This window comes from Metarhizium brunneum, chromosome 4 (genome assembly GCF_013426205.1).
Source record: "Metarhizium brunneum chromosome 4, complete sequence".
In the NCBI taxonomy this organism is placed as follows: Eukaryota; Fungi; Ascomycota; class Sordariomycetes; order Hypocreales; family Clavicipitaceae; genus Metarhizium; species Metarhizium brunneum.
The window spans coordinates 3,284,703-3,300,766 of NC_089425.1; the positions used below are offsets into that span (position 1 = coordinate 3,284,703).

Sequence of the window (16,064 nt, forward strand, 5' to 3'; positions counted from 1 at the left end):
GGGCCCTTGAAATTGCTTCGTACCATACAATACCATAACGTATAATCTTCCCTCGCCATGGCCAGTGCTTTAAGTAAGCGCCAGCAAGCGCGCAATGAGAAGGCTCTCCAAGACCTTGTCCACCATGTCCCGGGCAACAATTTATGCGCAGACTGTCACGCGAGGAACCCAGGTTTGTTCAAGCTCCTCCGTGTATTTGAATTGGTCAGCCTACCTACTGACGCAAACCGCCCTTACAGCTTGGGCATCATGGAGTGTATGAAAGAAATATCCCCACCCACCGGCGCTCGAATCTCCTTCGATACTGATCAGTTCGTAGTTGGGCGTTTTCCTATGTATGCGCTGTGCTGCGATACACCGAAAGCTAGGGACTCATATCTCCAAAGTCAAGTCGCTGAGTATGGACAGCTGGTCCAACGAGCAGGTTGATGTACGCTACGACAGCTCTACACCATGAGATCTGGCCGCTTTGGAATGACTGACAAGAGTGTTCTAGAACATGCGCAAAGTTGGCAACGTTACTTCGAACCAGATTTACAACCCCGAGGGTCGAAAAGCACCGGTACCGATTGACGCGGACGAGGCGGACTCGGCCATGGAGCGTTTTATTCGCCAGAAGTACATTCATAATGTCGCCGTCAAGTCCGGCACGCCGCGAAGCCGAGGATCCGACGAAGGTACACCCCCGCCGCTGCCGCCCAAGAACTCGACAAAATTCGGATTCAGATCAGCTTCGTCTATTTTCCCCCTAACGTCTCGCGCAAAGAAGGAGCAGCGAGTGCTAGGCGGTTCGAATGGCAGCGCAGTGCCGTCCCCGACATTGCCGAATAAACCTTCTAGGCTTTTCGGGGCCACCGTCGATTATGCTGCACCGGATGAAACCGACAAGAAACTGACAAGACTTTATGAAATGGGGTTTCAGGATCCTCAGCGTAATGCCATCGTTCTTAAAGGTGTCAACGGCAATCTGGACCAGGCGGTTGAGGCTTTGGTCCGACTAGGAGAAGGCAGAAATCCATCCCCAGCACTTATGCCAGCGTCTCGAGAACCTACATTGCGTGCCACAAAGTCCATGACTCCATTGAATTCGAACTCAGGCTCAGCTGGGGTCGGGCTGAGCTTAAGCGTTCCGCAGAAACCGATGCTCGATAGACCAACGTCGTCATCCACCACGTCTACGAATCCCTTTGATATGATGCCGCCTGCACAACCTCAAACCGCCCAGTCTACAGGCACGCTGCATAATAAGAACCCATATAATGGCACGAACAATCCTTTCGGAGCTCCTTCGCAGCAAGTCGATCTCAGCCAGGCGCTCCAGGGTCTGCATGTGTCAACGTCCGCATCTCATCCGACATTCTTTCCTCAGTCTAATGGGGTACATCAATTACAAATGTCACAGCAGCAGCAACTGTATCAGCAGTACATGTCGCCGTCTGCTCCCGCTAGCCCTCAAAGTTATCAACCCATGACCTTCCAGAGCAGCATGACATATCCGCAGCCGATTTCTTCACTCCAGCAACCCATGCAGACGGGCTACAACCCGTTCTTCTCCCAACCGTCGAGTCCAGCTCCACCGCCGCAAAATTTGACCGTGAAAACGGCACAAGGAGGGTTTGCCAATAATCCGTTCTTACGATCCCCTTCGAGAATAGCATCACCGCCTCTTATACAGATACCGGAACAGGCCCAATCCAACTTTGCCGAGTCGCCGTTCCTGAGTACATCACCCCAACCGCTTCCGACACCATCGAATCCTTTCTTTACCAACATGCATCAGCCGCAGCCGCAAGTACAGCAATTTGTGCAACAATCATATGCTGTTCAGCAACCCCAACAGCCGTACTACCAGAAACCCCGACATGACAAGGCTTCGATAATGGCGCTATTTAATCAACCTGGACAATACACCCCCAAGCCTGCAGCCACAGAGCCAAGTATGAATACAACAACCCCAAGTATACCAGAAAATCAGGCTATCTACACTCAGTCTACCCAGCCACTGCCCACGGCAAACCAGCAACCACACAGTACGTCACAGCCAATAACTGGGAATACGAATCCATATATGAACCAAACTACGACCCAATCGGATCCTTTCGCATCAAATAAGCATATTAGCAGAGAGAGTATGAACCTTGGCCTTGATATGGCTTGGACCAATGGAAGACACAGCCCAGATGCATTTGCGAGTCTGAGCGCAAGGCATGTATAATGCTAATGAGAGGGGATGAAACGGAACTGTCAAAGTTGAACAAGATGCATATTCGGTGTAAGTGGTAGCAGAATCTGTATGATGTGGATATTCATGTTGTGTTAGGAGGAGAGTTAGACAGTATGGCGTTGAGAGTGACAATGCCGATCGATGCGTAAGCCGACAAATTGCAGATGGTCACCAAGCTCAGAGTTGCTACACAGCTTGGTGACGCATACCATGCCGTTTGCCGCAGTTGATGGGGTGTCCCTCAGAGAGCAGATGCAAACGAAAATTCAGATGTAAGTATTTTGGATTGGTTAATAATACCCGTGCAGCCTGTGATCTCCTCTTCGAGTGCAAGTTACCTGTCAGCGACTAAGTGGGCGAGCCCACCTAGCCGCCAACGAGCGCGTAGTTTCATGTACTCCGTAACTCTCTTTCAGACGATGCGGAGTATTGGGCTCGACCATTGATTGGGAGACGTGTAACTGTTAAGTAGCACTACTTCATGCCCAGCCTTGTGCTCCTGCAAAATTAGTCACATCAATTTGCATTCACGCAATTGGCGACGCAATGACGAACTTGTCTAGTCGCCGAGACGCCTTGCTCGACGGCTACGTCGGGCTTGGCGGGCAGGCCTCAGGCTGGACATGAAGGTATGCACGTGGTCGCAGACAGTGCCTTTGACGCGAGGCTGACTGTACAGACGAAGCAATTGTCAAGCCATTCGCTGGTCTGCAGCTAGCTGGAAGTGCTGCGTCTTTGTTCTCGGCACGGTACGAAAACGCCATTGCAGACAGTGCTGCAGAGTTTCCCACGCTGCGCCGCTCTCCGTCTAATCCGGCCGGATGGTGCATGGCGTTTCACAGCTGGCTCTGGTGGTCCGCCACGAAATGACTGGACATCGAAGGATCCAGTCGGGGTGTCTCAGGTGACTTGTCACCGCTCTCCCCCCGACACCAGCAGTTCTGCTTTTTCTTCTCCCAATCCACACACGTTGCACCGCACAAATCCATCTCAACCTCGCTTTTCCACGCAGCCGACTTTCGCAGCACACCTTCCGATCTTCTATCGATTGCATCTTTGTCTCACCGACTAATTCTACGAGATTCTCTTCGATTCAAATCATCAATCTAGCACCCACATTACTGCACCGTCCAGTCGCCACTTCAAGTCACTCCGCCGACGTCGCCAGCCAACTTGCCTGCGACGACCTCTCATCGAACCCATCGAATCCTCTCAAGACAGTAATCGTGGAACAACGATAACAATGGCGCTTTTAAGTAACCAGAATTTGAATTGTAGTAGTAATTACGGCGAGGACGTCGTTGCCCGAGTCAACGTCCTTGCCTCCTGCTACATTGTCGACTCAGCTGCCCAGCTCAAGGGCATCCACTACTGCACTACCGGGGCTGCAGGTATGTTCTCCAAGACTTCCTCTGACTTGACAATAATGCTATATCCCATGTGGTTCGGTTATCTGTGACTACCTTCAAATCATCATCATTCTTCTTCTTTATATCTTGTCGCCGGGTTGTTTTACTGACTAATCTAAAGGGGCGGAGTGGTATTCCTGAGGTCCCTACCTCAGGACTACCTTCTCCTCCAACAAGCCCCCCCCTCGCCGCGCTGACTTCGTCTAACGAGCTCGCTCTTCTTCCGAAGAACAAGAAGCGCGACAATTCGGGCCACCGTCGCCCGGAGCGACGAGGGGGGGCAGCACTCACGATCAGGGAAGAATGTGAGAGATTCTTTTGTGAGCCCATGAAGACAGCATTCCACGGTGAGAGGAACCTGTCGATGAATGGCTCCGGCCTGTCAGGTGCTTATTTACAAACGCCGCCACCAGAGAGCCGGTTATCCGACGCCTTCCGGCAGAGCATGGACATCAAGTCTCAGGGATTTGAAGTCGATGCCTGGATGGAAGTTTGGGATTACGCTGGTGGTGCGAGCTTTCGGGCCTTTGTGGCAAATAACGGACAGGAGAAATCCTTGTTTGTCTTTTTTGACATTGAAGGTGCCATGGGACGAGATCTCAAGAAAGCGTGAGTTACCCTTTCTCTTGTTAGATATTTTGCGATGACTGAACCTGATTCTGACGATTTGTCCTAATAGTCTTATGGCTCTTATCGAACTTGCTGATGGCCCTTTGGAATGTGCACACATCGTGACTTGCATTGATCGCCGCATACCCTTTGAGGAAGCACACGAATTGACCAAGAGCCTTCAGTGGGTTGGATTCGAAATGACCACTCTAGACCACTGGGCAAATCACCTCGATGTAACGAGCAAACGGTGGGTATTCATGGGCATGGAACTCTAGGAGTGATTGTGTATCCCTCGTCTCCTGGACCCAGAGTTTGGCCACATTATAGTCTCCTGTTTCGAACCCGGACTTGAGTTGTCAAACTCGTTTGCCCTCTCTCCAACTTCGTCTCGTAGCCATTTTGCCGCGTTTTCTTTGTTTTGCAGCTTGGCCATGAGCGGTAAAATGCTTTCCGGCGTTGGGCAGATGGAAATGTTAGCCTGGCGCAGTGTCTACCTTATGTTTTTCTTTCTTGTTCCTTTCGTGTCCTATTAATTTGTCTACCCTCGGTCTGGAATGTATCTTTCCGGTGGCGTTACAGCATTTAAGAGTGGTTTGATTTGATTGTATCAATTACCTACCGGAGAAGCAGGTCGCAGCATCATGGACACACGAATTGAAACTTTTTAGCCTTGAGGAGTTGGTGGAAATTGAATAAAATGATCTTTTGATCCCCAAAACATGGGCCAAGTGCTAAATGAACACACCAGCTGTGAAGTATGCCGCCTTATTCATCTATATCATGACAGGTCTTGTTCAAATTGCCTCACTACGAGGCCCTTGTCCTTTAAGTAATCCTTCACCTGCTTGACTGTATACTCGGCGCGGTGGAACATGCCGGCGCCGAGGGCGGCATCCGTCGTAGTCTTGCTAAAGACCTCTTCAAAGTGGCCCGGGTTGCCAGCACCGCTGGAGGCAATGACGGGAATCTTGACGGCATTCTTGACCTGGGTGATGAGCTCGAGATCAAAGCCGGTATTTGAGCCGTCCTTGTCGATGCAGTTCAGCAGCAATTCTCCAGCGCCCATGGCCTCGACCGCCTGCGCCAGCTCGACGACGTCCATGTCCCGCGTTTCCCTGCCGCCCTTGATGGTGCAGGCGTACCAGCAGTACGGCTCGCCCCTGGGGCCGGGGAACTTGGTCTCGATGATGTTGTGGCGGGTGGCGTCGAGCTTGGGCACGTAGACGCGCTTGGGGTCCACGCTCACGACGACGGCCTGGTTGCCGTACGCGCGGGAAATCTGCTCAATGGCCGTGTTGCCGAAGAGCTTGCGGCCGAGGGAGTAGTACTCCTCGGCGGCGATGACGGCGTCGCTCCCGATGGAGACCTTGTCCGCGCCCGACTTGAAGTACATTGTTGCGATTTCGAGCGCGGAGACCTTTGTGCCGTCCGTGTCGACGGTATCGCGGATGCCGCCGCCAATGGTGAGCGGCACGAAGACGGTCTGCGATGTCTGGCGCAGGACCTCCAGCATGGGGAGGTCGGCGATGGGGCAGTCGCGGAAGGACGTGATGTTGAGGAAGGTGACTTCGTCGGCGCCGTCGTGGTAGTACTTCTTGGCCATTTCGACGGGCTTGCCGAGGTTGCGGACGTCGCGGGCGTCGTTCTTTTCGCGGACGTCGTACTGGTCGCCCTTTGTGACGACGAGGTCGCCCTGGTCGTTGGTGCGGACGTCGAGGCAGGCTATGACGCGGCGGGTGAGGCCGTCCTTGGCCTCAGAAGAGACTGGATCGACCGGCAAGGATGGCGAACCCAGGGTTTCGGCGCCCTGGCCGTTGAGGAATGCGCGGAGGGTTCGCAGGCCTGCGACGCCCGACTTTTCCGGGTGGAACTGTGTTGCGTAGATGTTGCCCTTGGCCACGGCGCCGACAAAGGTTTCCGTGCCGTAGGTGCCTGTCGCGACGGTCCATCCTTGGCCTTCCAGCTGGCCCTTGACGTAGGGGAAGCGGTATGTGTGGACGTAGTAGTATTTCGAGTCTCGGCGCAAGTCGTACATGGACTGGCCGGCGGTGCTGGCGCTGTTCCAGCCAATGTGCGGAACTGACTTGATCGAGTCGTCGAAGCGGCCCAGGGATCCCTTCACCACACCGAGCCCGGGTACGTCGGGGTCCTCGACGGACCCTTCGAATAGGGCTTGCAGGCCGACACACACGCCCATGAAGGGTTTGCCCTCGTCAATATGTTTCTGGATGGCGGGCAGGTAGCCTGCCTGGGAGAGTTGGGAGAGACAGTGGCCAAAGTGGCCTACTCCAGGAAGAATGAGTTTCTAGATATCTTGGTCAGTAATTTCGAATCATTCATTTCGCCCTCCCCCGCGAAAAACAAGTCTCTTCTCTCTCTTTCTCTCTCTCTCCTTTTTCTGGGTTTTCCTATCCGCATTGGGGGAGGTGATGTGATGCATACCTCTGCTCGGGACACATCTTCTGGCGACCGGATCCAATCGACCTCATAACCCAGCTTCTCTACGGCGTTGACCAGACTGCGAATGTTGCCGGCGACATAGTCCAACAAGTGAACCTTGGGCATTGTGAGCCCCCCTATGAGAAATCGCGAAGATGCGATCTGATGCGACAAAGAGGAGGTGGGGGGTGAGGATGCGGTTGGAGGTCAAGGGACGATACGAAGGTTTCTCAGTGATTGGAGTCACTGATCCTAGCTGAGGGCAAATTATGGATGGTCGGATTTTTGAGCTGGCTACGAGGCAAGTAGGCGCATAACAAGAAGGTGACTCAATCTCGAATGCCGACAAAGGCGCATATGACACGGAAGTGCCATGGAAATTCGGTTGCGATGGCGGGGCATTTGAGCCCCACGTGGTTTTATCGATAGAGAAGAGTGAGTGTTGGGCGTCTAACCCTGGCTGGCTGGCTGGATCCTTGCCACCTGGCCAAAAACAGTATAGTTCAAAAGCAGATTGACAGAACCGACAACGCCTCACCAGAGTCACCACTTGCCACTCACTTACATTGAAACCAAGCAAACAAATATCATTATATTATGTGTATTTTATCCAGGCTTTCACGGCTAACAAATCACATGCTCGTCTCTTGTAACCCAAAGAAAGAGTAGGGTGTGAAGAGTGCAAAATTGTACAAATCGGGATTGGGCGTCCGGTTTTTGCCCCGATAGTCGCCCTATTTTTTCTAACCCACTCACTTACTGAAGCCGTCTCATCACTATACATGGCAATGGAGAGACCAAAGAGCGTGTTTACCCCGGATGAACCCGGGGCTTTGCCTCTCGACCAGGTCCTCGCGCAGGTAATTAACGACGACCAGGAAGAATGGGAGTACGAGTACTCCGCCACAGAGACAGAGGTAGGTCCATCTCTCTCTCTCTCTGCCTTCTTTGCATCATCGCTCACAAATTTTCACAACAGACATTCTACCTCACAGTAGAACTCTCGTATCCTGAGTTCAAAGAGCGCGCAGCTAGAATCCCTCAGCACAGTCGCGGCGGATACTACAGGAACTGGGCGGAACAGGACGCGCCGCGCGAAACTCCCAAACCGCCGCCGCAAGAGGCCAGACCAGCCGCCGGCGACAACAGCGACAACGAGGAAATCACCGCAGAGCAAGACTACGAGGATGACGGCACGCCGCTGGACCCGGCCCTCCTAGCCATGAGCAACGGCAAGGGTAAGGACAAGGCAACAACGCCTCTGCCCGCAGACACGCCAAAACACCAAGAAGGAGCCCAGCCCGCCCAAGCCCAAGAGGAACCCCTGGTGACGGAAGACATCCAAGTCCTGGACCTCCACACGCCCAGCCCCCTCTTCTCCTACAGAGGCCGCCTCTTCCAAGGCCACTGGGCAGAGGTCATTGGCACCGAGGTCATCCTCGCCGGCACGCCGCCCTCCGACGACTCGGCCGCGCTCCCCTCGCTCCGCACGCTGCCGGGTGACATCTCCCTCCTGGCAGCCAGTTCCTCCCGCATCATGACGAGCGAAAAGATGCCCCGCCCCAAAATACCCGCTGTGGACAAGCTCGCTCCCATCAAGGAAGAATGGAACATCCGGATCCCTCGGGCCAAAGACAAGACGGGCGAGCGCGCAGAACAAGTCAACTTCCTCGAGAACCTGATGGCGTTCAAGATTAAAAAGGGCAACAAGGACCAAGTCACCGTCTACGCCACCGACGGCAAAGGGAAAGATTGGGACGACAAAAAGTCTGTGTCTTACAGACCGAGACGGAAAAAGATTGGCGAGGAGCACGATGCCGAGAAGCCAAAGAAACAAGTGGGCAGGCGGCCGAGGGGCAGACCGAGTCTGGCAACGAGACTGGAAGGGTACCCCGTGGGGTTCGGGGAGGGTGCGACAAGGCATATCGAACTGTCGACCATGACGCCGACGAGATGGGATGACCTGGATAGGGAGGATGCTGACGAGGAGGGCAGTGAAGACGGTGAGGATGTTACTATGACGGGGTGATGTGTACCTCCACGCTGGCACCAGACGCAATTGGAATCCGTCTCGGTGTCTTGGGATCTAATATTTCCGCGAGATTTATCCCATGTCATCAATTTTCAAGTACAAGGAGGCTGTGGAGAATATCTGGAGCTGCTGCTGCGGGAAACTGAACACGAGCCAAGAATCAAATTCAACTCTATGAACGCCTAGCTATGCCCTTTATTGCATGTTCGCCAAAGAAAACTTGGGCCGCGAGTCGAGCCCATGGCGGGTCCGAAATGCCAGGCACGCGGTACCGCATCACCAACTACGAGGACATCTCCGCACTCAGTACAGCCGACTGGTCTCGGGGATTAGAATCGGGGAATGGCGGCCTGGTAAGCAGCTTCAAGATCGGCCAAGCCCGGCCTACTGCCCGCCTTGGTGACGGGCCGATACGGTTTCACATCAGCATAGCAATGGGTTTCCGCCTTGTCAGGGATAGTGCCATTCAAAAGGTAAGCGCGGAAAAGGCGATCCGTGCAATTCGACACATGTGCCCACGAACCGTGGCCGTACCCATGCTGAACAATTAACCTGGCGTTCTTCGTACCCATTTCGCGGAGGAGCTTTCGGCCATTTACAAGCGGCGTGACCGGGTCGTGCGTCATGGACGTCAGCAGGAGGGGGTTCCTCAGGGGCTGGCCGAAGTCGCCGCGATACACCTCGGCCCCCTTTGGCCAGTACTTTTTGTAGTTTCGGCAGGGAAACACGGATGCAAAGTTGGCGTGGCCGCTGAGGAAACTCTTCTTCACCATTTCTCGCCAGAGATTCTCCCAGAAATCGAGACCTTCGGGCTGGCTGGTGTCGCTCACGTCGCCGCAAACCACCATGAGGAGCAGTTCTGACCCCGAGTCAGCTTCGAGATTCAGGTCCGGCGGCTGGTAACTCCAGGACTTGGCTACCAGGGCAGTCGTCGATGCCAACCTGCCCGCTTCCAGCTCCTGGAGTACCTTGGCTGCGCTGGGCCAACTTGACGGCGCATACAACGTTGCTGAAATCAAGGAAACCACGTCGCTGTATGTGATGATCAATGGCCCGCTCTTTTTGCTGTATGTTGGTATGGGACGCTCTGCCAGTCCTTGGAGAAGCTTCTCCATCCTCTCCTTCAACGAGTCTAACGTCACATGAGAGCCATTGACAGGCTTAGCTAAGGCGCAGCGTTGAGGGCCAGCTGCAACGCATTCACCCAGGAAGCCGTCGTTCCAGACATCAGTTGTGTTGTATAATGCTGTTCGTCCGTAGCCTCCCACGGCTCGGTGATCTCTGGCATAGTCCATTCCGTCCAAGATCATGCGCCCTACACTATCCGGGAACATATTAGCGTATATCTGAGCCAATGTGGTTCCATAGCTGGCAAAGTATCCCGTTAGTTGCGTTTCGTTTAAAGCAATTCGGATAGACTCCACGTCGCGGGCAACGGCTGCCGTGGAAGTAAATCGAGGGAAGTCACCAAGCCTCTCCCGGCACGAGCGAAACGTGGCGTCGTTTATGGCATTGACCGTCTCCAGCTGTTGTCGAGCACATGCCGACTCTTTGAGATCCTTGCCCAACACCAGGGACCAACGGTCTTCGAGACCGGCGTATGGGAAGCATGTCACCTGGGGCTGTGAGGAGCCGACACCGCGAGGGTCCCAGCTGAGCACGTCGAATGTGCCATTCGTCAATGCTGCGGCCAAGTTCTCTGCGGATTTGAGAACAAACGAAACGCCGCTTCCTCCTGGGCCGCCGGGGTTCAGCACAATAGTTCTCTGGCTTTTCTTGCCGACGCCGGAGACTTGGTATTTGGCAACGGCCAACCGAGTGATTCGAGGATCGGACTTATTGTGGTAGTCCACGGGAACGTCCAAATAACCGCAAAAGAAGAGACCTTTTCTCTTGGTAGACGGCGAGGCTGAGGAATTAAGACCCGATCCCCCCCAAGCCCACGTATCGGGGTTGGGATTAAACAAATGACTCCATGTGCCTCGGTGATCTGTATCATTCAGAAGAGGAAAATTCAGCGTCTCTATGGCATTGGGGCAAGGAATGAAGTTGAACGGGTCATTTGGTTTCGGAAAGCGTTGCGATGTTGTTTTGTGTTCAACGTGAACATGAGCACCTGCTTGTGCCGCTTCCACGCCCTGCACGTTCATCAGGTGCCACAAAGGGCCGAAACTGATACTCAGGGACACTAGCTTGAACCAGAGCCTCGGAAAAGCGTTCAAGCCCGTTTTGTGCTCCATCTTGTGTGTCGCGATCAGCAGCTATGGATCGCTTTTAACGTGGACTTGGCCCTTCATCAAATCTATCTATTGAGGGAACTGGGGCTTTCTTTATAGTTGGAAATCGGAAGGCATTGGAAAGGCCCTAATTCTAAAGTTTTAACTAGCTAGCTTCTAATTTGAAGCTTGCAGCTAGCTCAAACCTTGGAATCTAATTTGAACCATCTAGATGACGAGGCCTAGCCAGATGATTCATTTGACGACCTAGATTACGTATTCGTTGGCACAGCCTTGCACCTTGGATCAAAGCTATTAGTATATGTCTGTATCCGAATTGTCAAGGCTTTTAATGACATTGGTGGTGTTGAGAAGCCCTAGCAGCCAAACGGATTCTTCGAACCTTTGACCCGGCAGGACCTTGGTCAATCTAACAGCTAGACTATGAGCGCTCATACGCACCTGGTATTCAAGGTTTCTCTTGAGTAGTGTGATGTTTTGGCCTCTACCCAATCTTGCCTGTTGGCATTGGCTGCCGTGAGGGCGGCTTGTTTAATTCGCACCAGGCCCTTTTGCTATAGAGGCTTCAGGGACCGGATTGTGTTGAAACTCATGATGGTCCAATCGGGCTAGTCCTCGACAAATAGGCCTCTTAAAGCTAGCTATTACAAATATTAACGTCCTCCCGGAATGACAGTGTCCATTTCTTAACTGCTAGCTCTTTGGTGTCTTTCTTCATCTTGGCGCCGCCTTTTGCCACCTCTGGCGTATCGCGATGCGTTCATGGTGTATTGTGTGGTCTGTTGCGGTTCTCGTACCCAGGCACATTGTGTTACTGTCGCCGGGCCATATATGATTTAGTGCTTGCACGATCATTCGGATAAGTCGAAAAACAAGAAAAAAAAGAAAAAAAGTAGAGCCCCTTGGAAGTTTGCGGGTTTACTTACGGAGTAACTATCCGTGCTATGTTCTAAATCAAAAAATGTAGTGCAGTGTCTCTTTAGGTAGTTGAGTCGTCGGTGTCTCGGCAACTCCACCCAACTAAACAAGGCGGCGTCGCAAGCCCACGCAGGCTGGTGAGAGGTTTTTTGTAGGGCCAAGCTGAAGGCGGAGCAGCCAGTCACGATGATTTCAGATGTTTGCCAACAGATAATGCACATGGCCTCAACATGCCGCAAAGCCAAGCTGTTGTATCCCTCTTGTGCGCAGGTCTAATTTTTGTAACGGGCCAGGGTTCTAGCCAATAATAAGTAACTAAGATTTTAAAAGATATATAAGTATATAAAAATATACTACCTAGGTAGTTTATTATACTTAATAATAAAGTATCTTTAAGTATTTTTAAGTATTTTTAAGTATCATAAAAGAACTGGGTTGAATACATCAATTGGACCTGTGCACATTCAGAGGGATTGTGATGGCTTCACGTTCTCACTTCCTAGGCTCTAAGCAACCGTCAATAAGGCCATCAGTCCAACATGCAAGACCATGAATAGGAAGCCACACAGGCGTACCATGTGGCGGGCGGGTCGATGCCGGTTCGCCAGATTGGAGATCTCGGCATCAACATGGGACGATTTCTTATTTCACAATGTTTCCCCCGTGCAATGACGGTCAAGCTGCCTGGCATTAGGAATGCAGCAATCAGCGGTCAGCAAGGTCGGGGTCGTTCCAGATCCGAGTCCAGAAACTTCGCTGTGGCTGAGTGCAACGCAACATCTGTCGAATGACCAGCCCGAGGTGTCGTCACGACATGGCATCAGGGCCAGTGATTCGCTCGACACAAGGCATGGAGCAGGGTTCTTTGTTTTGCCGGGACGATCTGATATAAAATATGTTTGCCTTGTCTACAAACCCCCAGATGGCAGTTGGAGAGTGGGAGATATTGCTTTTAAAGTCGGGGCGTGGACCCTGCTAGTGTCAATGGAATCCCACCCAGAGTCTTGGCTTCGACAACGCGACAGTTGCGGGGAGGAAGTATTGGCTCCCAGGCTTTATTTGTTGTTTGTCGGCATCGTCGCCGAAGATGTGATTGAATCGTTGGAGAGGCTTGACGAGCGCTGGGCTTTGTGGCGGTCCATACGCAGAGTAGGTACAGCGCACGGAGTACTCCGTAGACGGGGTAACTACAAAGGCACAGTCAGTCATTCATGCACAATGAAACGGGTGGTGGTTGGCGTGGCGGCGTGGGCATGTGATGGTTTGGGGTCACGCAGGACGCAACCCCAAGGTGATGAAAATCGTCATGTAAAATGCGGTCACGGACTCGTAGCCAACGTTGGCTCGTGGCCACGCCTCTGCACAGCTTGCGGTCGTTGGTTGGATGCTCGTGGCCGTCTAACTGACTTCTGATGGGGGTAGCAACCGAAGCCGTGTTCAGGAAGGAGCCCTGACGGTCTTCCGGCGCCGGAGGGACATGTCAACGAGGCAAGGTCCAATCATTCGAGGTCAACGGGAGCGTGGCAAGCCGGGGGTGGTGCCCCGCTGACTAGCGACCTGGTGGATACATGCACGTCCGAGGAAAGCGCCGCCGTCCCCATGTACATACATATCGCAGTGGTGCCGGTGGCTTCGCATCTGGCCCACCAGCGCACCAGCCCAACGAAGAACTCGGCAAGTACGACTCCGTACGGCGTGACACGCAACAGGTCAACTGGTGCCTGCCCAAACGGCATTGTCGGTTTCGAGGGTTCCCATGTCCCGCTCCCGCAGCCTTCTCGACCCTGCGGCCTGCAGAGCCTCGATGCATGACTAGCCCGGCTTGTGCGTGTTTCGTACGTGCCTGTCCTCACTCACCTCTTTGACGGCCGTGTAAACTCTTCAAACTCTTCCCTTCCCTTCCCATCTCTGCTGCTCGACCAGTCGGCGACGGCACTGTCACTGTGCGAGCCCTGTTCCCTTCATTTCGTCGTTATGCTCTCACATATAGCTGGCCTATTTGCACTCTTGCCCTCGGTACTCGCAGTCTCGCACCACCCTCCACCTCGCCTACTCTGACCGTGCACTAAGGGTCCTTGACCTTGACTCCTTGATCGCTTGGCTTGTTCTCTGCCCTCACTGTCCGGCCGTATCAACGCCGGTGCGGCTTGCCCGTCACTTTCGTTGACATCCCCGATTTCTCTCGCTCTCTACCTCGTTACCATCGGACTTGAACGAGCCGCGGTGATTTTTTCCGAGACGTGCCGGGTTGACGATACGTGCTCGAAGCGAAGCCTTGTGACGCCCGCCCCCACCACGCCCAACTGTTGCCGCTGCCTCCGGTTCTCAGCGCAACCTGGAATCACAGCACGACAACCGTCTCGAAACCCGCCTTGTTTGCATGAATCTAATCATCTGCCCACATAGGAGGATACTGGCCCCCGCGTCTTGTGCGTAGGCCTCAGGAAGCCATGTACTGGCTGCGGCGCGGCAGCATTGTGCTGGCGCTATTGTTGGTGGCTTCTTTCATTGCCTGGTTCGTCCCGCGAGTCCTCGACCCAACGACGCATGGCCCAGCCAGACGAGCCCGCGATAGCCTTTGGGTGAGCAGCAGCCCCTACTGGATTGACCGTCAACTGTGTCGCTGGCTGAGTCTTTGCGGCCTGCATCACCTGCGCCGTGATCCCGCCTCGCTGCCGAACCTGGACGCTGTGTCCGTCGACAACGTTGACGACCAGGTGTGGAGCGAGCTTCGCAGGAGATCCGCTGAACCCCTGTCGTGGGAAGACAGAACATCCGACGAGTCCGGCGCTGCAACTGCCAAAAGACAGGACAAGAAGAGAAACACTTTCGAGAGGCGACGAATCCTCAAGGACATTCCCGACTACGTTCTCAAGCACGCACCCCTGGTACACCTGTACTCTGGCGAGCAGTTTTGGCCATCCGATATCCGCGAGCATGTGCGCCATATGGAAGTCGTCGTTGACGATGAGTTGGTCAACATCACCGATGACAAACTGACGCTAGACAATCTTCACCGCCTCAATAAGTTCGAAGGCGTTATCACTCTTCACAGCCTCGATGATGTCGAAACCCGGCCCACTTGGCTACACAGCCATGACAATACTCCTAGCCCCTTTGACGACGATGGAGATGGTCGTGGCCACAAGGGCGAGCATAGCAGTGGTGCACCTGCTGGAGGCGAACGCACAACTTGGTTCGATGTGGACAAGGATACTCCCTTGCATCGAATCTCCGACCCGCGGCTCCGCGGCTCCCAGCGCCGACTGCGATCCCGGTCCCGTGAGCCCCGCCTCCAACGCCGAGGACATAAACCCGACGCCAACGGCTATTCTCGAGCTCCCGCTGTCCTTGTTATCGTAGACAAGGGATCGGGCATCATCGATGCATTTTGGTTCTTCTTTTACTCGTACAACTTGGGGCAGACAGTTCTTGGTATCCGCTTCGGCAACCATGTCGGCGACTGGGAGCATTCCATGGTGCGGTTTCAAAATGGCGTTCCCAAAGGCATTTACTTTTCGGAACACGAGGGCGGCCAAGCCTACGCATGGGATGCCGTAGAGAAACGTGGTGATCGCCCCGTCATTTACTCGGCTGTTGGTTCACACGCCATGTATGCCACGCCTGGCGACCACCCCTATGTCCTGCCATTCAAGCTGCTCAAGGACGTCAGCGACAGAGGTCCACTCTGGGATCCAGCGCTGAACAATTACGCCTACCACTACAACTACAAATTGGAGAAGCACACCGAGATGGATGAGGAGTCTATCGAGGGTCACAAACGCACGCCGAGCCTTGTGCCCGCGTCCTCTAACCCCCATGCACCGACGGGGTGGTTCCATTATGACGGCTACTGGGGCGACCGCCTGTACACCTTGGCAGATATCCGGCAATGGCGCCTCTTTGGACAGTACCACTACGTTACTGGGCCCAGCGGGCCGAAGTACAAGCAACTTGACCGATCCAAGGTGTGCCAGAGACCCCAATGTCGGATTCTATACAAGCTTGATCCAAAGGGGACCTGGTACTAGTCATGATTCTCAGGCGCATAGACGAAAGCAAAAAAAGAAAAAAAAAAGAGGTCATCTCTGTTCATGTTTCATGAAGACATATTCCATCAATGGATATAAAAGGTGATGGCCGGCGGTGTTTGTACACCGAAACAAGATTTAGACGCGGAAGGGAAGCAATCT

The 16,064-nt window shown here is 53.6% G+C and overlaps 6 protein-coding genes across 6 annotated transcripts; 4 read left to right on the forward strand and 2 right to left on the reverse strand.

The window, feature by feature from the left end:
• Positions 1–57: 57 nt before the first annotated feature.
• Positions 58–2,112, forward strand: ucp3 (UBA domain-containing protein 3; the record flags this gene model as incomplete). Its single annotated transcript, XM_066131061.1, has 5 exons — positions 58–172; positions 240–256; positions 320–430; positions 497–1,937; positions 1,991–2,112. 5 exons carry the CDS (start codon positions 58–60, stop codon positions 2,110–2,112), a joined length of 1,806 nt encoding a protein of 601 aa, XP_065987155.1.
• A 1,355-nt stretch (positions 2,113–3,467) lies between these two features.
• On the forward strand, positions 3,468–4,520 carry G6M90_00g076710 (uncharacterized protein; the record flags this gene model as incomplete). Its single annotated transcript, XM_014689946.1, has 3 exons — positions 3,468–3,615; positions 3,789–4,242; positions 4,313–4,520. 3 exons carry the CDS (start codon positions 3,468–3,470, stop codon positions 4,518–4,520), a joined length of 810 nt encoding a protein of 269 aa, XP_014545432.1.
• Positions 4,521–5,023: 503 nt separating this feature from the next.
• Positions 5,024–6,810, reverse strand: hisHF (Imidazole glycerol phosphate synthase hisHF; the record flags this gene model as incomplete). Its single annotated transcript, XM_014689945.1, has 2 exons — positions 5,024–6,550; positions 6,688–6,810. 2 exons carry the CDS (start codon positions 6,808–6,810, stop codon positions 5,024–5,026), a joined length of 1,650 nt encoding a protein of 549 aa, XP_014545431.1.
• Positions 6,811–7,472: 662 nt separating this feature from the next.
• On the forward strand, positions 7,473–8,713 carry G6M90_00g076730 (uncharacterized protein; the record flags this gene model as incomplete). Its single annotated transcript, XM_014689944.1, has 2 exons — positions 7,473–7,601; positions 7,664–8,713. The coding sequence occupies 2 exons, from the start codon at positions 7,473–7,475 to the stop codon at positions 8,711–8,713; spliced, it is 1,179 nt and encodes a 392-aa protein (XP_014545430.1).
• Positions 8,714–9,045: 332 nt separating this feature from the next.
• Positions 9,046–10,956, reverse strand: G6M90_00g076740 (uncharacterized protein; the record flags this gene model as incomplete). The annotated part of the gene is made up of 1 exon (XM_014689943.1): positions 9,046–10,956. One exon carries the CDS (start codon positions 10,954–10,956, stop codon positions 9,046–9,048), a length of 1,911 nt encoding a protein of 636 aa, XP_014545429.1.
• Positions 10,957–14,321: 3,365 nt separating this feature from the next.
• Positions 14,322–15,902, forward strand: G6M90_00g076750 (uncharacterized protein; the record flags this gene model as incomplete). Its single annotated transcript, XM_014689942.1, has 1 exon — positions 14,322–15,902. The coding sequence occupies one exon, from the start codon at positions 14,322–14,324 to the stop codon at positions 15,900–15,902; it is 1,581 nt and encodes a 526-aa protein (XP_014545428.1).
• Between the last annotated feature and the right edge of the window lie 162 nt (positions 15,903–16,064).